This window comes from Moschus berezovskii, chromosome 11, assembly GCF_049115385.1.
Source record: "Moschus berezovskii isolate FMDL1 chromosome 11, NW_MosBer_1.0, whole genome shotgun sequence".
Lineage (NCBI taxonomy): Eukaryota > Metazoa > Chordata > Mammalia > Artiodactyla > Moschidae > Moschus > Moschus berezovskii.
Window position 1 is genome coordinate 78670465 of NC_142470.1, and position 26975 is coordinate 78697439.

The window sequence follows — 26975 nt, forward strand, 5'->3', positions numbered from 1 at the left end:
CGGGCAACAGAAACCGTGAAGGCAGCCGGCCCTGCTGCATGGCGACTCCTCAAGAAAGGTCAGCCGTCATCCTGAGGCCCTCTATCACTACTAGTCTTTCCTATGAGGCTCCGTGCTCCAGCAGGGACCACATCTTTCTCATCTTTATATGCCCAGTGCGTCACCTAACGCCGCTCAACAAATCATCATTGGATAACAGAGGGGAAGTTGAGTCACAAGGACTCACTGGGGCCTGGAAGGCTGTAGGGTCCCCGGGACCAGGAACCACGGAAGCCAAGTTGCAGAACACCCTGTGGAAACTCTCCCCTCTTCCCGGTCCCCTTGCCTACGTGGGTCTCCCCGGTCCTGGCCTCTGGCTCCTGGCCCTCATGGGAGTCCTCTGTGACGCGGGGAGGGTGGCGGCAGGTACTGCAAAGGCACAAAAGGGGGTATTATCTCTTTAAAGGACAGTAATTAGTAATTCCAGCTGATGCCCGCGCTGCGTTGTTTTAATGAAGAGTTCTATTTTTATAGAAAACACATAATTGAGTGGAAAAAGCAGGCTATTCTCTGAGTCACCACGGCCACGCCTCTGGAAAGTCTTAACTCCTCAGCCAGGAGGCCAGAGCCTGCGTACAGTGTGGGCTTCGGTGGGAAGTGGGTCTCTTCCCAGAAAACGGGGCCTGAGTCTGATGACCCAAGTTCAAATCCCAGCTTCCCTTCCTCTAGCCCTGTGACCCCCGGCCAGTCATTTCAGCTTCTCAGAGCTTCAGTTTCATCTCTGTCAAACGGGACAACAGTATCGCTACACCCTCGGGGCTATTCGGAGGAAACAAGGCTCACACAAGGCCTCGCCCTTCCTAAAGGGTTCGCCCACAGGTGCCCTTCCTCACTACCTACCCAGCCCCTGTTATGCACAACTGCTTACTTATGCCCTCCCTGCCTCTGTCTCTTCATCTGGAAAACAGGAGTTAACAACAGTTTCTACACCTCCCAGGCTGTGAGGAGACTGAGTGAATCCATGGAAAGTGCTCAGGGCCATGCCTGGCACACAGCCAAGCACTGGGTGTGCTGCTGTTTTATTATTGTTGAAGTGCTTGGGGTTCGAGCATAGCAGGGTTGTTCAGCTAGTCAGCTGGCTGGGGTTCTAGGCCCTGCTTTGCCACTCCATCAGCTATCTGACCTGGAGAGACCAGCTAACTCTCCAGTTACTTTCTTTACCTTTAGGGTAGGAGGGTGAGACAGAAAACTAAACAAATCAAGACAATGACAAAACAGGGTAAGGGGATGTGAGAGCACTCTGAGGGCTGTAAGAAGCCAACGTCCCCATGTGTTCCCTGCCTCCCTCCCTTCCTTTCCTCCATCCTTCCAAAAGAACAAACAAAACAACTCCGACAGTCTGCCCATCGGGGGTCTACGTATGTGCTGGATGCCCAGCTGTCGGATCCCTACAGGGAGGAAGAGGAGACAGAAGACTGGCCATCATCTGTCCTCTGTCCCCAAAGGGGCTTCCACACGCTCAGCGAAGCTCAAGCAACACAGCCAAGGCAGTTAGGAAAGGAAACAGAAGAGAATCAGATACTCAGTGAGTGGGTCAGCTCCGAGTGCACGAGCTACAAGGCAAAGTGGAGCCCAAGGGGAGTCCCTGAGGGTGGGCAGAATTTGGGAGCGAGGCGAGTGAAGGAGGGCACCCCTTGGGGCTGGGCCAGCAGGGACAGGACTGAAGGCCTGGAGGTGGGGCTCCAAGGCCCCACTCCTAGCCCTGGATCGGGGCAGGGGGAAGGGGAGGAGCGGCCAGAGTGTCGGAGCCAGCCACTCCCTCACCTCCACTGGGGCTGTAATCATCTGGCTCTCACCCTGGCCAGGGCAGTGCTGAAGGACACAGGTCTCAGCGTCCTCTAAATGCCCTGCCTCTGGGAGAGACTCCACCAGAGCAATTAACTGATTCAGCTCACACACTTGCTCTCCAGGACATTATTTTAAAGCTCTAACAGGGGACCTCCCTGAAAGGGAGAGGGACACTTATGGCAACTTTTCTCGGCCCTAAAAACCAGTCACTTTTCCTTGGTTCTGGAGGATTACATTGACTCATGTTCCCTAATCTTTTACAGTTCACACTGATCCTCCTCCCCAGGGGTCCCCAACCTCCAAGAGCTAAAAACTGATGCTCTGAGGTGAAGCTAATATAAGAACAGAATAAAGTGCACAATAAGTGTAATGTGCTTGCATAATCCTGAAACCATCCCCCCACCCCACCACAGTCTGTATAAAAAGTGGCTTCCACGATACCAGTCCCTGGTGCCAAAAAGGCTGGAGCCAGCCACTCTACCTCTTAATGAGTTCATTCAATATGATCTGACTTTGAAGCTTTCAAATCCTTTAAAATCAGCAGCCCCGCAAGCTTTCACCTCCAGGAGTTAGCACCTCTGTTTCAAAAGTTCTGCCCCACCTGCGGAACAGCCGCCTACACCCACGGCACCTGAGGCCTAACCTGAGCTGACCGATGGCTGACCCAGTGGGCCTTCAGGCCTGGCTTCCCTCAACTCTGGGGGACCAGTTCCTTCAGGTGACTCCCCAAAGACACATTCTTGATCATGAAAGATATGAACACAAACCACACAGAAGCCATTCCATAACCACTCTGGGGTGGAAGAACTTCCAGAAGGATCCTTAATTGGAACAAAAGTTGGCTCCCAGCCCAATATAAGAAACCAAGAAGCAAACACCTTGGTCTAGAATTGCTGCCCGGTGAGATAATCTGGGGACCTGAAGACCACCCACTGCAGAGGGCAGCCCTACTTCATGGGTATCAATGTGCCTCCTGGGTCCTCTCCCACCTGCAGAGGCCGGGCCACTCCTGCTCGAAAACCAAGGGCCCAGTCACAGCACCTGCCTCCAGCAAATGTTGACAGCAGTGAGACTCAGGAAGAGCTAAAACCCACTTTAAAACAAAGAATTCCTTCTGGAAAAATCTGTTTTCCTTCCTTCCTTCCTTTCTTCTTCCCCAAACAAAATAACTGAGGTCATTCTAGCTGGAGTGTGAGCAGAGGACTGCAGGGAGACAGAAGATTCGGTGACTGCAGTGTCACACGCAGCGAGGTCCTAGGAGGCTCCCCAGAGCCACCAGCGCAGGGAGATGCTGAACGTCAGACTGGCTGAGCCGAAGAGGAACTGACCTTTGGGGAAGAGCAGGCCGGTGCCAGCGATTATGCCTGGCTTAACACTTCCCTCCACCGCATGGCCTTGCAAGTTCACCCCGAGGCTGCTATCCTCATCGGGGCCTGTGGCAGCCAAGAATGTTTAATGAACCTGGCGAAGTGATAAACTATGTTTGTGCTCATACCTTTGATTCCAGCCCCTCACTGGCGTGATGGTATTTTAGGCATCCTTTTGATCCACTCCAAGTCCCTAATAAGAATCACCCAATAAACACAGTAGGTTTAAGTCAAAGACATTAACGGAAGCCCCAGAACTCTGATCCCTTCCGCCTGGTGGAACACACAGCTAGAAGTTTATCACATGCAACCTGTAACAAAGGTGAGGCAGGCCAGGTAGAGACCGGAAGGGCGCCCTTGAGGCGTACGCCGGCCTTAACGGGATCCAGTCACCATCTGGCCCCAGCTAACGCCTAGTTATCAGCTCAAACATTTTCCAAAACAGCCCAGGTTTCCTGAGGGAGATGCTGTGACTAGTTCCATTTGTTTACAAGTGGCAAGCCGAGCTCTGGCTTGTTGAGAGAGCCATATAGCTCCTGCTCTGGGGAAAGCTCCCTAGGGCTCCCAGACAACCCTTCCCCTAGGACCTTCCAAGGCCCGCAGGACCTGGGCTGGGCAGAGACTCTTAAGAGGGGTGGTAAGAGGGGAGGGGAAGGGCAAACCCAGTTTGCTCTTCTCCTGCCAGCCCAATAGCCTGGGCTTTCAAAACCGGTCTGGCAGGCTGCCAGGCCTGGGGTGGGAGCAATGACTGACAGGCTGGTTATTGGAAAGCTCCCATCATTAGCCCAGGAATGTTGTTTGGTTACTATGGCGACCTTCCCTACAAGCAGCCTGACTAAAGCGCAAGGAATCTGTTACCTAAAACCAGCACCCTGTGGATTCCATGGCTTCTGGAACAAGCTTATCAGTGGCCTGTTCCCTCAACTCTCCTAGCTGAGACTCCCAAGCCCAGGAAGGGAGAAGGAAACAGCTAAGACATCGCTCAGCTTGCTATGGGGACCTCTCGAATTCCAAGGCCCGGCCTGGCTTGGAACCCAGGTCCAAACAGGGAGCCTGCTGCCCCCTTGAGGCCCTCTGCAAACTGGCCAGGGGCAGCCTGGCCGGCACATGTGTTCAGGGCTTAGTGGAAAGCCCTCAGCATTTCAGGAAGCTGCTCGGGTGTCTGGTTCTCGTCATGCCAGGCTCATGCTGTCCCTGCAGGGCCATCAGCCGCTGCCTCATCACGTTTCTGCCTTTTTAAACTCAAGCTCCATTAACTAAAGGTCACCCCACAGCACGGAAATAAAGATCCCCTTTGCTATGTTTTCTAATCCCTGAATTTGAAGTCAGCTCCACAAAGGCTGGGATTTTCTCCAGGAGTCTTGAGTCCTGGAAATGGTGACCTCCTGGTGGCCGCTAGGGAGCCAGAATACTTCTCAGCTTCCACTGACCCTCATGTGCAGGACGCCCTCCCCTGGCCCACCGCATGTGCTGCCCTCCTTGAGCCTCACATCACAGGCTATGGACCATTTCCCCTTCCCCCATGGCTGCCCTTGAACCCGGCTGTAAACTGACTGTGAGATCTTCTCTTGTCTGAATCTCACAATGGACCCTGGAAGCAGAGGGAGGCAGGAGAAATGTCAGTCTTTCAGTAGCTGAGGAGGAGGGGACATGGGAAGGAGGAGCAAGCTGCTGGAGGGAGCATTGCTAAGTGACAGCCAGGAACCTGCTGCGGCTCCCACGTGGGGACAAGCCAAGAGGAAAGGGTCTATTCCACTCCCTGGCATCCCCCTGTGCCAGGCCTCCTCCACCCGACAGGGGTCTGCCAGCCTCTCCGGCACTCTGCACAAAGCAAGAGCAAGGTCTTAGCCACTGGAACCGACAAGGTGCTTGGGTAACAGACAGGCCCAGACCTGGTGCCTTTGAGTGCCCACAGGACAGACCTTATTGATGATGCTGAGCTCAGGGCATATACCCCATCATCTGGGGCAGATTTTTTTGTTTGGCTGCACTGATATTTATTGGATTAGGGGTTTAATTAACTGCCGTGGCAACAGCTGGAGCCACACACAGCTTGTTCCCAATGTAGGGAGCAGCTGGAAGAGCAGGCTACAGTTTCAGCTGAAGGGCAGTGACATTCTTCAGTGATCCCTGACTGTAATGGGCGCAATGACATTTCCTGCTAGTCCATGGGTCTCATCCATGGGGAAAAGCACTGAGTTATTTGCAAAGACCCACGGTCACACCCTAGGTCACTCCACAGTGCTGTGTGGTAGGTGGCTATTCCACCCTCACACCCTACCGTCCCTCCCTCCTCACCCCCTCCCTTTTTTTTTCTTTGGTTTAAGACAACAGAAATATACTGTCTCACAGTTCTGAAAGCCAGAAGCCCCTTGTATTTTATTCAGTTAGTTTTGTAGCCTTTTAGGGCTGGCCCAGTTCAAAGGGAAGCTCCCCATGGTCATGAATGTGAGGGGCACATGGTGGCTCAGAGATAAGAACCTTCTCTCTCCCTGGATGGGCAGGTTCACAGATGGAAGCACCATGGGGGATGGGACGCTCTGGGCTCCAAACACGCCACAGCAGGCTTCTCGGTGGTGACACAGGAACACAAGAACCCCAACTGTGCTCTGGGAATGGGACTTAAAACACTTTCCTTCCTCCGGCTGAGACATCAGAGGTGTCTCCCCGTGCTTCCAGCCCCCGAGAGTGCCTGAGGCCCCTGCAGTGGCCCTGCGGTTTTTTTATAGAGGGGCTCTGCTCCCACGGCAGAGACTGCCCCATGCTGAAGGCTCTTGCCTGCAGAAGTGGGGACCTGGCTGACACCAAGCGGCAGTCACCCTACGCACTGACCACCAGCACAATCTCCGCCCGGGGCTCCCACTTTTTTGCCTTCTATTCTCCCGATGCAGGCACACAGGCGCAAATGTCACAGTTCAGGTCGAGATATTCTTGGGGGCCCAGAAGGCCACCCACGGGGCTCCGGGGGAAGTCACCAACCTCACAGCAAGCACATCCCCCCCCCCACACACCTCTCCAAGACACTTTGAGTGACTGAAGCATTTCCTGGTGAAAGAGTCCGCACCTGAGTGAGGTGAGAGGAAAGAAGGGGGTGGTGGAAAGTATACTTGGGGGACTAGAAAGAGACAGTTTCGCACTCAGCCCAAGAACCAGGAGCAGGTTGGGGGGGGGGCTGGCGAGGAGGAAGAGGATGGCGGGTGGCAGGAGACACCTCCCAGGGCGTGGAACAAGACAGGCGAGGAGGGCTTCTGCCTCACACACGGTAAGTTTCAAGCTGACTTCAAAAGGTGGCGCTGGCCTCCCCACATCAGGCCAGGGAGGGCATCCTGCCAGCAGAGAGCATTCAGCCCAGGAGTCAGGAAGAGACACGTGCGGTCAGATGGGTGACACTGGCACGGGAAGCTCCTGCACTGGACCGGGGGCCCCAGGGAGCAGTATGTGCAGCCCCTTCTGTGGCTTCCACAGGACAGCTCTGCGCCCGTCTGCTCCGTCTCCGTCTAATACATGGAAGATTTCACTCGGATAAAGGACAGCGTCGGACGCCTGGCCCAGCCTCTGGTTTCTTCTGTGACACACACTCTGAGCCAGGGGCTGGACAAGGATTCTAACCCTCTTACTGTTCTAACCCTTTCACCGAAGCCTAACTGACAATAAAACACACAGAGGCACGTTTGAACACACACATATGCAGCACACCATGGGTCTGACCCTGCCAGACAGTCTTGAGCTTGGGAAAAAGCCAGGTTAACTGGTACTACGAGAGGAAGACCTTTGTCCTTCCTGTATTTTTATAAAAGTTAAAAATAAACTTCTAAACAGTAGGTCTTGCTGTACTGTATTTGGGATTAGGTAACGACACCTTTCCACACACATGGCTCTATCTACGTGGTGTATGCCCTAGGCGACATGCCTTTTAAAGTGAACTAATTTCAATTTTAATAATCTCTCAAATATATGAGGGAGGCCAAGAGCCAGGGCTGTCTTGTGAACACAAAGGACCGGCTATGTGGAGCTGGCCTCGCACCATCTTGGCTCACACCTGACCGGAGGCAGCAGGAACCTACCTGGGCTCTGCTGACCCTAGTCCAGACTAACACCCCCAGCCCGCCCACAGCATCATGACTCCTGACCCCGCTGTTCTGGCCCAGGTGGGTCCCAGCTGCCCCTCGTCAGGTGTGAGCTAAGATGGGGCAAGGCCAGCTCCACATAGTCGGTCCTTTGTGTTCATAAGACTTGGTGAGGAGGAAGCCACTCCCAGCAAAGTCCACAGGCGAAGCCACCGTGGCATCTTCTGAAGGAGGCCCAAGGCACAGGAAAGCCTGAGCCCCTGGTGCAAAGGGTCAGTCCTGCCTCTGCTGGACTATAAGTAAACAGACAAGTGCTTGGGCTATCCATGTGGAGGGGGCTCTCCCTGGGCTGGGCCGCCTGCAGCTCCCCTCGATCACTGATCTCGGCTGTGGCACCCACTAATTTCCCTAATTCTTTGTGGAACTGTTCTCACTGCCAGCGTGAGTCACCTCTCAGGGCACCAGGACCACACTCCTTTCTGCTGTCTAAAGACAACAGCCTTTGGCTGCCTAAAGGGTTCTCTTTCAAACCCTGAGCACAATGGGAGTGGAGGTGCTCAGGGCCCCTCATTCTGGGATCATGGGATTCAGAGAAACAGGGTTTATTAGCACCCTATGTCACCTGTCCCAGGCAAGGAGGGCAGCAATCAAAAGATGACCTTCTCCCCATTTCGTCCCAAGGGGCAATGCATCCTTCTGCCTCAGCCAGCCAGTGAGGCTCTTGTTCCCCAGGGTGCTGGTTGGATGGCAGCAGGTGCCCTGTGTATAGGTGGAGGCAAGACGGTCTAGTCCTGCCCTACCCACCACCAGTGGGGCCACGTGCAGCGTGAACCCTGCTCCCTAGAGGCAGGCATCTGGGTGATGTGGCAAGCAGGAGCTGTGGAGGAGCCGAGAATAGAGGGAAAGGCCAGGACCACCCTGTGGGGATATAAATCTTCACCTTGACTGCCTGTGGCCTTCTTGGAGGTAGGGGCCAGCTCACATGGCCTCCATCAGCCCAGAAACTGTTAGAAACCATCCTTGGCTGGCTATGCCAGGGTTATGGTTAAGTCACACAAGTTAGCGTCCCCTTGACGCTCAAATGTAGAGTGCAGGGCGGGATGGAAGCGGCTCGGGCATGTTATCGTAGCGCACAAGTCTCCTTGGTGGTCCACACAGCCCCCCGCGGAGTCTGCAGTTACCACTGAGCTTCCCCCTCCACACACGGTGCCTCCTGGCACCAAACAAAACACCAGAGCCAGGCTCCGAGCCCACAGGTCCTCGGCCCGCCTTGACTCTCAGTGTGTGCACAACCAGCCTCCCAGCCCAGCAGCGTCCACAGGGAACTCACTTGAAGTTCTCAGGGTATTCCGTGATGGCCATGTTGATCACGTCCAGGGCGTGCTGGTAGTGTTTCTGGGCGGAGAAGAGGAGTGCCAGCAGATGGAGGGCATTGGCGTCGTCCCTGCACACTTTCAGGGCCTCCTGCAGCTGCTCCATGGCGCTGGAGATCTGCCGGAGAAAACTGCCGGCTTAGCGACCTTCCCCAAGGCCCACACTGCTCCCCGGACTCGGGAGCCAGGTGCCAGCCCACGAGGCGCAGCAGACCCAAGTGAGACTGCAGGCACTGAGGGGCAGGCAGGGGCTCTGATGAGAAAACACACCCTTGAACACCATGGCAAGAAGGGTCTGCTGTTCCAAGTCAGTGGTGTCTCCACAGAAGAGAGAAAAGAGGGGCAGGTCCACCACGGACCACGAAGGACTGGTCGGGAAGCCCCAACCAAACTGGAGGAGGGGGACTGTGAGAGGCCACCCAGAGCACTGGCTACAGATCTCTTCTCTGAACCCGTTCTCGCAGTGATTGGGGCTGACAGACACATGTTGCCTCCTACTCAGAGGCTCACAGTGGCAAGAGCTTAGGCCTGGGGTCAGACGGGATGTAAATTCCAACTCTGCCACTTCCCAGCTGGCGCCGGGGCAGGGGACTTGGCCTCTCTGAGCTGCAGTTCTTACGCTGCAAAAGAAGGATAACAGTCCTACCTACGACACTGGCTGACAGGGCGAGACAATATAGGAAAAATGTCCTGCTGGGCATGGAACACGTTTGAAAATGTGAATTTCCCTCTTTAAGCCCCCAAAGCCCAGGCAGCTAATGAACAGGTTAAGAGCCTTCCTTCCAGTCCAGAGAGACATGTTTGCTTAGGCGCTCAGGCTTAGCGGTTGTCAGCTATTTGAGACACTAGCCACACCAGGCCTCATCCTCCCAGGAACCTCACTGTCTTTTTCCAAAAGTCTTGCTCTTGACCAAACCCCAGACCTACATCTCCAATACTCCGGGAGGGGCCTGCGGTACACAGGTCACCTGGGGGCTCTGGTCCCTGCCATGCCTAACCCCTGCCTGGTCTCCACCTGGTCTCTACACTACTGCCAGGCCCAGAGTTCTCCCAAGGGGACTTCCTTCTGTGGAAAGGTCATGGAAAGTAAAGGAGGAAGCTAAGGTCAGTGGGACTGCTGGCTCAGCTTGCCCATGCCCCCACCCCAAGGCTGTTCCAGCAGCATGATCCTGGGCTGCGTGTCCAAACCCGCCACCCTCACTGTTTGAGCAGCCAGACAGGCTTCGGGCAGGATGGCACAGAGGGCCTCAGAGACCCAGGCAGGCAGGATTGGCTTACAGTCCATTCAGAGACCCTCAATCCCCTGAGGTTACCAAGATCCGGGGGCCCTAAGGACACGGGGTACCAGGTTCCACTGGTCTGGCCCAGCCATCTTTCCGGAGGACAGATGCCATTCATCAGAGGTGACTGCATAATTAAAGACACTAAAAAATGCATCACAGAAGGTTTATCAGGAACTGGACTGGCAAGGAAAGTACTGGTTCTCCAACTGAGGGCTAAAAATAAACTGGTCTTGGATATCTTTGTGTCCACGCTCCAGGGGGCACCAGAGCGGACTGATGTTTCTGGAGACAGTGGCGGAGAGGTACCGAGTGCCTGCTTCAGGACCTGGGAGTTGGGAACTGGGGGCAAGTGGCATGAGGGGTTGGAAAGACGGCTCCCTGAAGAGAAAACCAGGGGCCGGAAGTTAACAGCGACCTGTAAAACCAACCACCAGGCTGGTGGACAAGGCTCCAAGTGCCCGCTTCCAAATAGGACAGGGGAACAGAATACTTAAGAGCCACACGGGGCTGCTCTAACTAGGTCAGAGTGGGCTCTGAAGCTGAACTGTGCAGGCACGGCCAGCTCCCAGCTCCTGAGCTCAGCAGAGCCGCAGCGCCTCAGGTGTCGGATGGGGCCAACGGCACCCTCCTTGTCAGCTGCAGGGCTGGCCTGCGCCCGTGAAAGCATGGCAGCACTCTTGTCAGCCAGGCTGCCCATCACCTGACCACAAGCAGCCACCACTCAGAGGGCTCTGCGGACCCCTCTCTGGCAGGCTAGAGCCCAGCCCCAGTCCTGCTGGCTTGTCTGCAGTCCCTGAGTGGCCCAGTGTCCACAATCACCAGAGCAAGGCCGCCGAGAGGCCCTGCTGCACAGAGCACCAGCCTGAGGGGCCCACGTGAGAGCAGAGGCTCTGAGGGGCCTGGGGGATGGAACCTTCACTTTTTTCTGACAGGCAACCAGCTGGGTGGGTGACTGCCTGACCTCACTCAAGTCCCTCAACAGACCTTTCGGCACCAATAGCTCAGCTCAGAGAAGGCAGGCAGGTTGGCCTGGAGAGCCTTGGGGATCGAGGTGGTCAGCGGATAGGAGGCCCCTGAGGCCGAGCCTGGCGGTGGCGTCTACACGGAAGCTCTGTGTTGCACAGAAGCAGCTCCACATGACAATCTCTCTGCTCCCCTAGGCCCCTGGGGATGAGGACACAAATGTTTACTGAGGTCTCCTGTCAACTTCTCAGGAGACAGACGTGTTGCAGGGGGAGTGAGGGCAGAGAACAAGCCCTTCCTGTGTGCCCACCAGAGGTCAGGGGCTTTACCACAGTAGCTGACTTAATCCTTGCCTGGGCCCTCTGAGGTGGAGTATGAAGGCACTTACATGACAGATAAAGAATAGAGGCTCAGAGAGGTCAAGGCACTTGCAAAGGGTCGCACAGCTGGTAAAAGCAGCGGGGCCAGGAGATCAGCACCCCCAGAGACCTGGGTGTTAGGAACTGTGAGGACTCACCTGGCGGACGAGGGCCAGCTGCAGGGAGACATAGAGGATGACCTGGGGGTCGCCGGGCGCCAGCTGCTGGGCTCTGTATTGGGAAGGGGAGCAGTGAATCAGCCATCAACCAGCGTGATGAGGACCTCCAGTATGTCAGCCCTGTGCTGGGTGCTTTCAGCAGGCCTCCAGGGCAGCCCGTGGGACGGCTGGGGTGGAAAGCCCAGGGGCAGTCCAGGCCGGGGTGGTACATGCCAAAAGGGTTGGCTCTGACTGAAGTGGGGGATACCTGGGAGGGCGGGACTAGGAGGTCCCGGGCAGCTGTTGGCCTGGCTGGGGCCTGTACGGAGCCTGCAACCTGCTCTCTCTACGTGGGACAGTGAAGACCTCTGGAGGGGCTGGATGGCCTTTCTGGGCTGGAAGCCTTGGGAGTGAAGAGCCGGTGGGGGAAGGAAGGAACTATCCCCTGATCCTGGAGCTCAGAGGGAGTTGGCCAGAATGGGACTCTCCTTCCTTCCTGGGTTTGAGAACAACCTGCCCCAGAGGGGAGTTGGATGTTCCTAGGAAGCTGGCACAAGGAGTCTGGGGCAGGCCCCGACCCAGCCCCTGCCATCTGTGTTCAGAGGTAGCGGGCTCAGAGGAAGAGCCCTACAATGGCCAGAGGAAGGAGGGAGAGGAATGCTCAGGTAGGGCCGGGCTGTGGTGGAGAGGACCTCACAGGAGGGGCCTGGGGGAAGGGTTTCTCTGCCTCTCCCCCACCACCCCCAAACCTAATGCTCCCTCCCAGACTTTGGGCTCCAAGGAAAGCTCTCTGAGGGCTGGGGGAGGGAGCCTCACAGCTCTCAGGTTGGGGAGGGGCTGGGAGGAGGCAAATCCCCTTTTTGAGCCCCTGCTATTTGTAGAGTACTGTGCAAGGTGCTTTCCTGCTTTATCTCATGTCCCCTGAACTCGGAAGCAGGAGAGCTGAGCCTGGGGGCAGCTCCACCAGTGCAGAAATGTTCAACCAGACTACCCAACCCCAAAGGCCTGTCCCTGCTTCCTGTGTGAGCTCTCAGAGTCTCAGTTTGCTGGTCAACAAAATGGGAGACAGAAACCTCTGCTCTGTCACACCAGAGGGTCTCCTGAGAGAGCAGGAGAACAAGCCACCTCATGCCATGCTGCCCTTTGGCGTCCTCACCTCTCCAGCGTCTGCAGTGCTTTCCGGTGCAGTTCATCCTGCTTGGATTTCAGAGTCGCTGCAGGAGATAGGACAGAGACAGAGCCGTGACGAGCTGCTGGAGGGGGGCCAACCCAGCCCTGCCCAACCCGGGGCATGGAGCTCTGCAGTGAGAGGCCCCACGAGGACCCTGTCTGGCAAATGCTCCGGACTGGTGCCCTGGTTACTGGGAGAAGGGGTGCAGGTGTCCCCCTGGCCCCAGCCTCCTGGCATGCACACTTCTTGGTGCAACAGGTCCTTCTACCCCTTTGCCTTCCTTGCCACATGGGCCACCTTCATCCTTCCAAAGGCCCGAGTTCCTGGAGAAAAGTTACACCTCTGTCCTGGCATGTGCCTCCCTAGGCTTCCTTACTCATGAGGCTCCTTCTTTTCTAACCATTTTAACAAATTTCAAGTGGACAATTCAGTGGAATTAAGTACATTCACCATGTCTTGCAACCATCACCACCATCCATCTCCAGAATATCTTATCCTCCCTAACCGTGTCTGTACCCACTGGACACGACCTGCTCTTCCGCGGGCCCACCAGAACCCTCTATTGCACTTTGACCACGAGGCTTCTTGCTTTAATCCAAACCAGACACCTCCCTGGTAAATTAAACCAGCTTTAAATGCAGTAGGATAGGCATATGAAGCCTCAGCTACACATTGAACCCCCTGAGAAGCTTTAAAATGACGTCACAGGCTCCAGCTAGACTAGGTCAGGATGCTACTGGCAGCACCAGGCATGGATAGATGTCAGGGGTCCCAGGCTCATAGAGCAGCCCTGCTTCTAGAGAATTAAAGGCACATGGAGAGTCTCTGGACTCTGACCAAGGGACTGATGACTTCCTCACTTGACTAGTGTGTGGGGACCCCAGGGTTCCCTATCAGAGCCTCACTGACACCTCGAAGTGACCACTGTCACTCAAGAACAAACAGCTAGCACTGCACCAGGATCTTACCCTTCCTTGTGCAAGTACCAGCTGTTCCTACGTCTCGCTGTGTGGGCATCTGAAGCCTGCATCCAAGAACTGGCATTTGGGGAGTGTGGGGGAGCTGATGACTATTCTGGGTTTGGCCTGGGTGGGGACCTATCGCTCCTTTTCCGTCAGGCTGCAAGGATACAGAAGTAGGTGGAGCTGGTGGGGTTGGGGAGGGAATGCAGGCTCCAGGCAGCAGGAGGGGAACCTAGGCACCAAGTATTTAGTAAATGCTTGCTGTGTACCCAGCTCTGTGCCATGCATCAGGGGGATTTAAAAGACCCCAAAAGACGGCAGTGGTGCTGCGGGTAAAGGTGAACCAGAACGAAGACACTGCGGGCTCAGGGCTGGTGGCACAAATGCCACAGGAGCTCCAGGGGCAGGGATCAGGTGGGGCTGGGCCTTGAAGGAGAAAGAGCCGGGTTCATGAAGAGGGCGTACCTGAGGCTGGCAAAGTTGCAGCAAAAGCAGAAATGAACTGGGGTGTGTGTGTGCGCGCACACACTCATGCACATCAGTGTGTGAGTGTCTGCGTCTGCACGTGTGTGTTTATGTGCACATGTGTGCACACCTATCCTAGAAGAGTCAAAGGAGGTGTGTTGGGGGGTGGACACTGATGGGACAAGAGGACTGGGAGGCCATCAGGAGGCCCAAGTCACCCTGAGCAGAGGTTCCCGGGTCCCGACACTCACCGTCGGTGGCCTGCAGGCTGTAGGTGAGACCCAGTGCCAGGTAGCCCTTGGAGAGGAACTCCCCGGCTTCTTCCCCAAGGTGGATCACCATCATGGCAAAGCGCTCTGCCTCCTCCAGCTGCAAAGAGGAGAGGCAAAGGTCACCGGGGAGGGCCGCTATCCACAGGCACCCAGCCTGGGACCCTCGGAACTGCAGTTCCTCACACCCAACCAGAGAGGCCCAGATCCCTTTCAGAAGCCACCCAGCCACTGAACGGAAGGATAGCTGTTTCCTCCACCTGCGACAACCTGGACCTTTTCCCCATCCAGGGGCCTGTGTTCCAGGTCATGGGATGCTACCTCTCACAGGGAAAGTCTGCCTTGCTCCAGAGACCCCAGCTCCCCCCAGCTGCTCTGAGAGCTTGGACGGTCTGCCACAGCCTCTTTCCTCACGTGGCCCCGTGTCTGTCCCTGCCCTGCTCATCAGCAGAGACAGGGGAGCCGGCAGCAGGCAGGGGTGGGGGTGGGGTACAGGCAGGGCTTGGGGACCAGGCCCTGGGATAGCCCACTCTGCAGAGCAGGCAGGCTGCCACGCCTTCTCCGGCTGTGAGCTCGCTACCCGACACCAGGCGCTCTAACTTTTCAGGGGAAAAAGGCCTGGGGTTGTTTTTGTCCTGGGAGCAGGAGGGACTGTTCCAGTTGGAAAGGGACCAACTGGCGCAGGTCACATGTACACATATCACATGCGACACGAACAGAGGGGCACACAAGGCGGCCCTCACGAGCCCTCTGGGGCGCCCACACAGCAGGCAGGCCTGCTGCAAGGCAGGGGACAGCTGGAGGCCTCAGTCGTGCCCACTCACAGGCCTCCCAGAGGACCCCTCCCTTCGTCCAACCCTGGAATGTCATCTGCCCACGTGGCTGGTATGGCAGTGTCACCAAGAATGATTGGTACCACCCTCAGCAAGGAGATTCATACCCACAGCCCCACTGTCACCCAGAGGTCAGGGTCCCTTGTGGGGGGCTCCCCTCCACCACCCAGATGGGCCCACAAAGTTAAGCTGGGTTCTGACACCCCAGCCAGAGTGCCTGTCCCTGCCCAGGTCCACCCCACTCGGCAGGAGAGGGACAGCTCTGTGCATCTTGTCATCTGACTGCAGGCCACAGCTGGGGGCACTGGTGGGCTCTCCTTCCCTGGAGTATTAGAGGAGGCTGAGAGACAGGCCAGCTGTGGAGAGGCGAGCTGGGCCGAGTCCACCTTGAGGGCACAGCTGTGGGGAGCTATGTGCACGAAAAGGCTGACAGAGCAGAGAACCCACGGGACAGAGGAGTTAAAAAGGCCCGAAATACAAGAGAGGTAGAGTGGGTGAGCTGAGCCAGAGAGCAGTGGGGGCTGGCTCCCAGTAACCCAGCCAGAGCCCTGACAAACGCTGACGGGGGCAGCTCTCCAGCCCGCACGTGGTCGAGCTCCAGCCACTGTCACTGGAAGGACACGGAAGCTGAGCTGGGCCTCTGTCACTCTCAGGCCTGAGGTCCTGGGTTCAGGGGAAGCAGGCAGCTCAGGAAACCTCACGGCTGCCTGCTGCCCGGTCTCGGCTGCTGGGAGGACTGAGGGCAGTGGATGCAGAGATCTGTCTCCTGGAGCACGTGGCCCCGCAGGATGCAGGAGAGTTGCGGAGCCTGAAGTCAGAGCCAGGCTGAGCACCAGGCAAGCCCCCCAACATCCCTGGAGAAGGGAATGGCACCCCACTCCAGTCTTCTTGCCCGGAGAATCCCATGGACAGAGGAGCCTGGTGGGCTATAGTCCATGGGTTCGCACAGTCAGATGACTGAGCGACTATCACTCAAGCCCCTCAACACAGGCTTGGCCCCTGATAGATACGGGACCTCGAGCAAGTCACCTCTTTCTGTGCCCCAAAGGTCCTCATCTGCAAAATGAGGAGCTAGGGCCAACCCCTTCCCAACTCTTAACCACTCCTCCCTACATATCTCCATGGAGGCTTCTGCAGCACTCGGCTCTGTGCTGGGCTTGGCTGGGGCGGCCCAGTGTCATAGGTACAGGATGTTTGGATGAAGCACACATGGAATCTCTAACGAGGAAGGACCCCATGGGACAGGGTGGCTCTTAATTAAGGCTCCATTGTGTGGTGCTGGCTTGGGGCCACGGAAGATCCAAGAGGGGGAAACTGCCTGGCTGGGGTTATCCTAGGAGGCCTCGTGGCAGAGGGGACAGGAAGCACCAAGGGAAGGGTAGGTGAGCAAACAGCATCTTGCCTGCTCTGAAACATGCCCAATGCTGGTGTGGTTTGTCTCCCACACTGTCTTCAGGCATCACTGTGAGCCACTGAAATGGGAGCGAGCTTTTTTCTAAATCACCAAGTGAAAGTCACTTAATCGTGTCCAACTCTTTGCGATCCCACGGACCATACAGTCTGTGGAATTCTCCAAGCCCAGAATACTGGAGTGGGTAGCCTTTCCCATCTCCAGGGGATCTTTCCAACCCAGGGATCGAACCCAGGTCTCCTGCATACGAATTATAGATAGAACTCAGAAACCTCCTGCACTCCATGTGTATACACTCTTCTCATGGCCATGTCCTTCTCCTAGGCAAATGCCAACTTCTATCTCCTGCAACCCACGCAGAGAAGGTGCCAGGAATGAAGCTCAGCAATTACTGGCATACCGGGAAAAGTTACTCTGCAATTCATGTATATCATATTCTGGATTAACAGGGCTCACCAGCCTTTAGTTTCAAAAAGTGACAACATATATCCTTAGTTTTCCAACTTGTGATCCACTCTGACTCCAGGTTAGTAGCCATCCTTGGCCAGTACTTGCCAGCCTTGCCCACATAGTTTAAAATGATCTCTGAGCATGGTGTCAGCATTTGTCTCAAATCAAACCCACAAGGCCTCAGTGTACCACTTTTTCTCATGGCCGACAGCACTTTTGATCTCAATTACCTACCATGTGGAGTCAAAGCGATGATTATGATGAAGAAAAATACTAATTTTATTAAATATGATAATATACAGTATTAATATATTTATTCATGGGTACTTTATCTAGCCAAAGGGGAAAAAGGTGTCACATTAAAAATCAACAAAATCCCCCAATATATATGTATTTTAAATATAAAATATAAATACATAATCCACAATTCCCCTTCATCTAAGACAGGAGTGGGAATCCTAAAACTCTTGAGAATATGGTTTTCCCACCTTTGTCTTTAAGTGTGATGAAGTGAAGTGAAAGTGAAACTCGCTTAGTTGTGTCCGACTCTTTGAGACCCCATGACTATACAATCCGTAGAATTCTCCAGGCCAGAATGATGGAGTGGGTAGCCTTTCCCTTCTCCAGTAGATCTTCCCGACCCAGGAACTGAACGAAGGTCTCCTACATTACAGGCAGATTCTTTACCAACTGAGTCATCAGGGAAACCTTAAAGTGTGATAAACCCACCTAAATCCAGAATCACTCCACACCCCTGAGTAAGTTTTCCATGTAAAGATCAGGACAGACTAGCAGCTAAGAACACAAGCATTAGGGTCAGGCTTCCTGAACTCAAATCCTGGCTTGGCTATTTACTGTATGACCTTGGGCAAGTTGCTTCGCTCTGCTGTGACCCAGTTCCTTCTTCTGTAACATGGTGATAACAGGTTTGGATCTCACAGGATTGTGGGGAGGACTGAACGATGAAATAAAGACACACCAAACACTCAAGCAATGCTTGAAGAAACCTACATGTGGGAGCTGGACTGTGAAGAGGGCTGAGCACCAAAGAATGGATGCTTTTGAACTGTGGTGCTGGAGAAGACTCTTGAGAGTCCCTTGGACTGCAAGGAGATCCAACCAGTCCATTCTAGAGGAGATCAATCCTGGGTGTTCATTGGAAGGACTGATGCTAAAGCTGAAACTCCAATACTTTGGCCACCTGATGCGACGAGTTGACTCACTGGAAAAGACTCTGATGCTGGGAGGAATTGGGGGCGGGAGGAGAAGGGGATGACAGAGGATGAGATGGCTGGATGGCATCACCGACTCGATGAACATAGGTTTGAGTGAACTCTGGGAGTTGGTGATGGACAGGGAGGCCTGGTGTGCTGTGGGGTCACAAAGAGTCGGACACGACTGAGTGACTGAACTGAACTGAAACTACCACTGTTACTATTAGCTGTGATATTAGATCTATAATTAGCTTAATTTTCCAGAATTTTTTTAAGTCTCAGTCTAATACAGGTGGCAGGTGCCATCTGGGTAGAGTCCGTGTCCCCTACAGCTACCTGGACTCACTGACAAGTTAGGAACCGGCATCAAAGATCTTCCTGGAACCCAGAGAGAGGACACCACTGTCTGCCTTCCGTCTCTGGCGTGACCCTTAATCACAGAAAAGCAGTGACTCTACACAAGGAGAACAGGGTCTCCTTGCAGTCGGCTGTGCCAGGTCAATCCACCTCTCTGACCCCTCCCCCGCCACAGTCTGCGACACACATACCTGTAACCGCCCACCTGGCCGTGTCACAGTACTCACTTCTACTGTGCGTGATACGCTCAGATATTTTCTGTGCTATTCTCTATTCCTTTTATAAAAGGATTCTATCTCACAACCCAGTAGTAGGTCTCAATCTATGATGTGACAAGCAAATTGCTGACTGAGCTGCCCAGAGCCTGCCCATCTACAACCACCCAGCCATCTGACACCTCACCTGCCCTTCCCAGTCCCCACATGCCTCCTCCTGTGGCCTCCACAGTGAACAGCTAATGGCTCTAGAGTTGTGGCCCCTGCTTCAGTAAGATCTGCTCAGGTTACAGCACTGTGCCTCCTTGCTCATCAAAATACTTCTAGGGTGACGGGTTTTCAAAGCTTTCAACCATTCTCCTACACTGCTTTTTTTCTTTTTTTATTATTTATTTTTGGCTGCACGGGGTCTTTGTTGCTTCAAGAGGGCCTCTCATTGTGGTGGCTTCTCTTGTGGAACACAGGCTCTAGAGCGCTGTCTCAAAAGCTGTGGCGCATGGGCTTATTTGCTCTGTGGCACGTGGGATCTTCCCGGACCAGGGATCAAACTCCTGTCCCCTGCATTAGCAGGCGGATTCTTAACCACTGGACCACCAGGGAAGTCCCCCTGCACTGCTTTCTAACACCTCCTTTAGCTGTAACTCTGCCACGAAACCCAGGAGGAGATTCCCCCCCGTCCTCCCTTGCAATTCCAGAGCAGCTGGGTACCCAGCGGAGCGTCACAGCACGGTGGCCAGCTGACAGAAGGGTTTTTCACAGCTGAGGTTCAGAGGCACAGGGCACTTAGGGGACCCATCTGAGGTCACCCCGCTAGTAAGTGGGAGAACTTTTTCTAAGTTTTCAACGCAGGTCTTCTGAGTCCATATCTAGGTCTTTCAGAGCTGCTCGGTTCATGGCTGCCCTCTGTGGGTCTTCCTTTTTCTCCTCTGTGACCCTTTGGGAAAAGGATGTAAGGAAGGCTGTAGCATTTTGTTCCCTTGCTTTTGCTTTCTGTAAGTAAGGCAAGTGTTCCCGTGCTTTTCCAAGTTCCTGCCTATCTCCAGTTCTCCTAATTTGGTCCCTGCACAGTCAGGCTCCTGGCTTGTACACTTTGGCTCCTGCTCGGGCTGCCTGGTTCATCTTGCAGGTGCCAAACTGGTTGTACCCCTTCCTCCTGCCCAGGGAACCAGAGAAAGGTCATTTCTGAGCCCGCAAAGCTCTGTTTAAACAGCACCTCCAGTTTGTCCTTAGTTGCTTCCCACAGGGTCCAGGACCTATTGTCATCTGCTCTCTCAAATACACATTTTTTCTTCCTGAAAGGAACAGGTACTCTTCCTTATCTCCACAAGCTCAAGGCAGGACAGCTGGCATTCTTTCTGGACTCCAAAACACTTGATCCATCTTTCTGAATCTCAAAATACAAAGGCAAAACCACAAAGGCGCATCCTTTCTGAGAGGCTGCTGTTTTCAAGGGGCCATCACAGGGATGGTTACCATTGACCCGGCACCTCCCATGTGCTAAGCAGGGACACCGCTCAGCTCTGGGCGGGGTGGGGGGGCGGTCACAGCCATCCTGTAATGGTGGATACAACTATCTCCAGGTTACTGATAAGGCACAGAGAGGGTAAATTACTTACCCAGAGTCACAAAGCTACTAAGTGGGAGGCCAGGGATTTGAACCCTATCCTCCCAGCCTCCAAAGCCTGCACTCTTTCCACTACCCCATCCACCACCTTAGGGGAAGAGGCTGAGGGACAGCACCACAGACTTTTTAAATAACAAGCATGGCTTGCTTTTCAGTTCCACAACCTCCTCTCCTTCGATGTGTGACACACACACACGCATCCCCTAGCTGCCTCAGTTCAGTCCAGTTGCTCAGTCGTGTCCAACTCTTTCCGACCCCAAGAACCGCAGCACACCAGGCCTCCCTGTCCATCACCAACTAGAAAGGTTTTAATCTTTTTAATTAAATGAATCTGAACTAATTTTGTCTGCAGGGATATGAAAAAATATTTACAGCTCCTCTTTCTCCTGCTTCAAATAACTGGCTGGGGATCCTGGCAAGAGGGTGTTGAGGCAGGAGGCTGCCCCACTGCTGTTCAGGTCAGAGCCTGGACACGACACCCTCCTGCACTCAATAAAAGGTGGGACCAGTGCTCTCAACCCTGGGACATCACAGGCCCCTCTGCCCAGGCCCCTCCTCACCTACCCTCACTTGGGCAGTTTGCTCTCAGACCCAGCCCAGAGCACGCCACACTGGCTCTGGGCACAGGGACATTAGCCCTAGGCATAAGGACAGGTCATGGGGATAACAGGTGCTCCACCTCTGGGCACATGGCCACCTAGTCCGCTTTCACCCAGCACAACTCATGTTTCCAAGTCCCAGTTTCAGCCTCCCTTCCTGCAACCTGGGCCAAACTGTCCACCCCCAGATCTCCATCCCCTGCTCACGGGGCTTGGCTGGGTAATGGCTGGGCCTGCTGGGGGCTGACATGAGTCAGAAGAGACATGAAGGCAGTAGACGGAGGTGGCGTCAGACACCTTTCAGGATCTCTGCTTGCCACCAGCACCAGCGCCCCTCTGCCTGCCTGTCAGACCCATTCTTTCTGCTCAGAGCCTTGAGGACAGAGAGCATGGGCTGCCCTTCCCTGGCCTCCTAGGAGAACGGGCTGCTCCTGGCCACCCACAGCCTGCTCTCAGCCCAGCACCAACCCAGGGAGCAGGAAGGCCCGGGAACCAAATGTAGATTTCTCACACCTGTCCCTCCCAGCTGGCTGGAGCCAAAGTCAATCTATATTTCTGAACACCTACTATATGCAGGGTCCTTCATGGGGGCAAAGGGCTGATGATATGAGATACAGTATGTGAAGAAGCTTCCTGTTTAGATGGAAAGGCAAGTACCATATACGGCAGAATTCCTTGCCAAGTAGGATCCATCCAATCAGCACCCGGCATGAACTCTGGGCCGCAGTTTCAAGAAAGAGGAGAGTTCCTGCTTTCAAGAAACACATGCAACAGGAGATGCAATGCATCATGCTAAGTGTCCAAGGCAGGTATAAATGGGGCTTTCGGGAAGGTAAGAGAATGTAAGGTTCCAGAGCAAGGAAGGCTGCCAGCAGCCCGCCCCAGCCCTACAGCAGGATCACGCTCTAACCTGGACCCGATTTAAACTCTAGCAAACTAGCCTCCAAACCCAAATATGTTTCTCAGCTGAGGTTAAATGGCTCACTCACCCTCCTCCCCAATTCAGATATCAAGTCTGCATGCTGAGGTTTCCTTTTGGGCTTTTCTATTTATGTTGTCATTGATTACTTTGCTCCCAACTCATCTGATTTCAATTTGGACTGATTGGATCCTAATTTTATTACCATGTAATCTGAATGCACATAATTACTGTCATTATACTGCTGAGGGAAACAGCTCCTCCGCGGCGGGAAGACCTAAATTTAGGGCTTCCTGGCAAGGGCGGCACTGCCTGGGTGGACCCACAGCCGTCTCAGAGCCGGCAGCTCCTGGGAGCACAGATGCCCTCCCCATCCACCCTTGGCGAGGTGGGTATTTGGGCTTTGTCCCAGGGATGCACTTGAGGTCCCTCTCTGGAGCCTTGGGAACACACAGGGCTGTGAGCTAGGGGTCAGCGAGCCCACCCTCTGCATCCTCTGGCTCACACGACCACCCGCTGCTGCTGTGCTCAGCCTGGGTCCTCACTCTGCTGGTACCCAGCCACCACCCGAAGGGGACCCTATCCTCTAGGGTGGAAGACACCAACAGTCTCCCGAAAAACACTTGGGGGACAGGCAACTTCCCAGTAACCATGAGGCTGAGGAAAGCAAGCTGCGATGGAAGGGACCACCTCTGAGCCCCATCCAAGGCCCCCTCCTCCTGGAGGCCTCCCTGACCTGTCCAGCCTTCTCCTGACATTCGTCATTTACACCACACGACAGTGAAACTCTTACCCCCTCATCACGCTGTCTTCTCCAAGTGCTGAGAGCCTATTACTGATCAGTCTTACAGGACATCATAAAGCCTGGGGCCAAAAGCCATGCTTTGTCCTCCCCCACTTCCCACAGTCGGGTGGGGCCAAGGCAGGGCCATACTCGCACGTCATACATGGGGACCTGAGGACCAGGGAACAGAGGGAAAGGTGCTGCTCCCCGGCCCCCACCCCTAACGCGAGGGAGCCAGTCCTTGCAGCAGAGCCAGGATGAGGCCCACTGGGTGGTGAGGCAGGAGGCCCTCTGAGAGGGTCCTCAGCATACTTAGTGGGAAGGGTTAGAATGCAAAATCTCCCTCCCCAAAGCTGGAGGAGTTGAAGAGGCTGCTAATTCTGAAGCACCTGCTGGAGGCACCTGCAACAAGCTGGGCGCCCGACAGCAAGGGCAGGCAGGGGTGTTAGGACATCAGGAAGGGGAGGGACATGTATGGGAGAAGCTCCCTCTTTGGGAGACACTGGGCCAATGAAGGAACAAGGCTTATTGAGCTTGAAGAGAGATGTAGGTGGGGCTGAAAGCCAACACGTGGGAGAGACGCTGCACTGTTCTAGCTGCTGAAGAGGGTGGAAATAGGATGGCCTGGACGTAGGAGGCTGATGTGGGCCTGTGGAAGCCAGGAACATGGGCAAAGGAGCTCCCAGTGAGAGCAGACAGCTGGGCAGAGGCACCGCTGCAAGATCCCCCAGGCCGAGAGCAGCAGCCAGGGAGCCGGGGCGAGGGGAGCAGCAGGCGAGGCCTGGCGCTCTGGGTTTCTGGGCCAGGGCTCCTTCCCCACTCCCCCTGCTGACCTCCTAGAGGGAAAGTTGCTGTGGGAGAGGGCATGCTGAGCTCATCTTTAGCTCAGCCGCCTCAGCAGAGAGTGGTAAGCAGGCAGCTGAGCACAAGGCAGGGACTGGGTACTGGAGTCCAGAGGGAAGGAGGTGGCTGACAGAGAGACCACCCTCCCATCCAGCCCAGGGCTGGTTTCGAAGCTGAACAGTGGGCTAGCCCAGGTAACTCCAAGGTCCTGCTCACTTCCCCTGTGCTGAGCAGGTTGGGGGCACCCTGTCTTCTGACTCCACATTTGGCTCCCTGGAGACAGTAAAGGCTGAAGCACAAACCTGACGCCATCCTGAGTTGGGGGATGAAGGCAGGAGTTTTCAGAAGCCATTCTCCACTCCCCCACCCCTTCCACACACAGCAAGACGCATCCACCTGCTGCCACCCTCCTGCAGGAAGCTGCCAGGACCTGGGCCCTGCCACCGGAATCACTCACCCAATGCAGGGATCCGATGCAGACCTTGGCGGCCATCAGGGGCACGGTGGGGTCCGAGGGCCGCAGCTTCGCGCACTCCCGCAGCAGTGACACGGCGTAGGATGACTGCAGGAGAAAGGGCGGCGGCACGGTCACTCACAGCCCCGGGCTGCAGCACACTGGGTGTTTCACGCCTTCAGAGTGGGCACCTCCCAAACGGCCAGCCCCTGCCCTGCACCCCTTTCCTCCCAAGCCAGGAAGGGGCCCACTGGAAGGAGTCCAGGAGGTGGTGGCAGGCAAGTCCTCCCGGGTCTGTTTCCTCATCTGGAAAATGGAGGCTGTGACCCTTGCCAGAGGTGATGTAACAAGAGCTAAGGAGAAAAAACAGGGAAACTCTTCAAAAGGAATTTACATGTGAACCACAGGAATTTTAGAGGTAGAAGGACACTCTCTCAAATCTCTGAGTTCAAATACAGGTGATAAGAAGAGGACAAACCCACATGGGGACTGGTGGAAGCAAAAAGGCTGTCAGAGAAGAAGCCGTGGAGATGGGGCCACAGACATGCTGAGGACGGCCAAGTGTGGAGGGTCAGCAAAACCCAGCCCACAGGCCAAATGTGGCCCTCTGCCTGCTCCTGTAAATAAAGTTTTATTGGAACTCGGCCACACCCATTCAGACGAGTATTGCCTACAGCTGCTCTCATGATGCAAGAACAGAGTGGAATAATTCCCACGAAGACTGTTTGACCTACAAAGTAAAAAATGTTTACTCGCTGACCCTTTACAGAAGGTCTGCTGACCTCTGTTCTAAGTGCTTCATAGATATGAAGGCATTTATTTTTCACAACTCTCCTAGGAGGTAGGTTGCTATTGAAACCGTGCAACTCAGATTGGGACTTGAACCTATGGTCTTTTAACTGAGATCACACACCTGGTCTCAGGACTACTTAATGAAGCTCAGGTTCTTGATGTCTCATCACAGAAAGAATTCAGTGACAGAAACAAAGTGATAGGTGAGAAGTGGATTTATTGAGGGAGAAACCCACCCCACAGACAAGAGTGTGGGCCAGAAGAGAGCACCCTTTCAAGAGCGCCCTTGAAATATGGCACGGCTGGCTTTTACAGGCTGGGTGACTCTATAGGCTAAAGAGTGGGAGGATTATTCCAACGATTTCGTCACATCCTAAAGGCTGTCCCTGCCCCCTTCCCTCCTGTTTCACTCTGCCCCTATTTACAGACGAGGAAACTGAAATGCAGAGAAGTGGTGTGTCTGAAGCCACACTGACTATAAATGGCTGAGCTGGGGTTTGAAGAGTTTGACTTTAAGCTTGTAACCACTGCCCTATCCTTCCTACCTTGGCCAGCGAGGAGGCTTCCGTCCCCCTCCTACACGTGCATATACATGCACGCATGCACATGTGTATAACTACAATTCCCACAAGCTGGGCCCTACTGTTGACCCAGCTCGCCACCATTAGTTAGCATCATCCTCCCTGGCTACTCCAGCGGCCCCGTGAGGGACATGGGGACTCTGGAAGGCTCCCTCTCCACAGCACAGTATGGAGACCAGTGGACGCAGACCTGGGGCCCCACTGGTCTGTGTCCACCCTGGACCCCTGCCTTTCTCTACCTGCTTTTCCTTTCCCCGTGGAGAAAGGAGAGCTTTTCTCAGCCCAGATGTGACAGACTTCCCTGAGCTCTGGGCTCAGGCTGATTAGGCCGATTTCAGGTGTGTCAGCCTCGGGCCTGCTCCATGTCACGCGTGCCACTGGGAGCTTTGGGGTCCCTGTTGGGAGGGGCAAGAGACCCATGGAAAGGCTGGGTGGAGAGGACAAAGCCCCGACCCACTGCTCTCTCGGGAAAGAAGAGGGTAAGAGACCAAGAAAGCGTCAGCATATGACCAGCTGGGAGGCTGGGGGCCTGCGGGGCAGGGGGATACTCGGTGTGGGCTGGGGTGAGAGAGGCCAGAGAAGAGCTGGCAGGAGGTGCCAGGCCATCCCCCTCTCCCGAGACCCTCTCCTCTGAAGGCTGTTCCCAGCCCCTCGCTGTGGCCCCCTCTGCCCCACCCCGCAGCAAGCCCTTGCCCTTTCCCTGGCTGCTGACCTCAGCATCCCTGAAACAGACTTCTCTAACCCCGACCCTCCACATCCCACCCGCACCCGGACCAGGAAACACTGTTATTTAAGGAGCCATCTGAGGACTCCTCAGTCAGAGCTGCTGGCTCTTTTTTTTTTTTCCTTCTTTTTTTGTCATGCTGGTTACCTAGCAACGCAGCCGCTGAGGAGACCAAGAGAAGAAGCGACCTAAATCATGACAGGGAACTGGTCCTCTCTTCCTGCAGGTGGAGGTGCCAGATATACTCATATCCGCCTGGCCTCACCTTCTGCACACAACTGCAGGGACAGAACCTGGATTCCCACCTTAGGCTCCTGGCAAAGGACAAGGTCTGGCTATTCTTCCCAGGGCTGCCTGGGCCAACCAGGCAGGTTGCAGGGCTCCTGAGGGGTATGCAGGGCTCCTGGGCCAGTGTGCAGGTCTCCTGAGGAGTAGGGATGGAGAGCCTGCATCCAGAGCAATCTCCTGCTGCACTCAACCCACGGGTAGGTGTGACCCAGCCTGTGGGCCTCACGCACAAGGCACTCACAGATCACTCCAACCTCCTGCCTGTAAGCCCATTCTTGCATCTACCTTGCTGTTCTGGGAAGGAGCCAGGCCATGACACCAGCTCCCCAGATTCTGGAGTGTGCCAGGCTGCGTCTGAACCTCTCTGAGCCTGGCTTTTTTCAGGAAGGGGGTTGAAGACTCTGTAATTCCCAGGTTAGTATGACACTTTCTCCTGAAACGGGGGCCTTCCAGGAGCACCCCCAGAAATTAAAGCTAACTTCTGAGAGCAGTGCATTCTTCTGAGGAGGGGTCCCCAGCTCTCCTCAGCATTCAAAGTGGTCCATGACCCACAGAAGGGTGGAGACCTAGCCCTGGGCCTCTCCTCTCAGACCACACTCAGACTAGAGGCTCTTTCTGTGTTT

The 26975-nt window shown here is 55.0% G+C and overlaps 1 protein-coding gene across 2 annotated transcripts in view; it reads right to left on the reverse strand.

Annotated features, from left to right (window-relative positions):
* The window catches only part of TTC7A (tetratricopeptide repeat domain 7A), a 118622-nt gene that overhangs the window by 31066 nt on the left and 60581 nt on the right, over positions 1-26975 (reverse strand). For both annotated transcript variants that reach the window (XM_055400912.2, XM_055400913.2), the window contains exons 11-15: positions 23971-24075; positions 14247-14364; positions 12554-12611; positions 11398-11470; positions 8592-8752 (exon numbers count right to left, since the gene is read on the reverse strand). In XM_055400912.2, coding sequence (XP_055256887.2) covers positions 8592-8752; positions 11398-11470; positions 12554-12611; positions 14247-14364; positions 23971-24075 — 515 coding nt within the window. The remainder of the gene's footprint in view (positions 1-8591; positions 8753-11397; positions 11471-12553; positions 12612-14246; positions 14365-23970; positions 24076-26975) is intronic.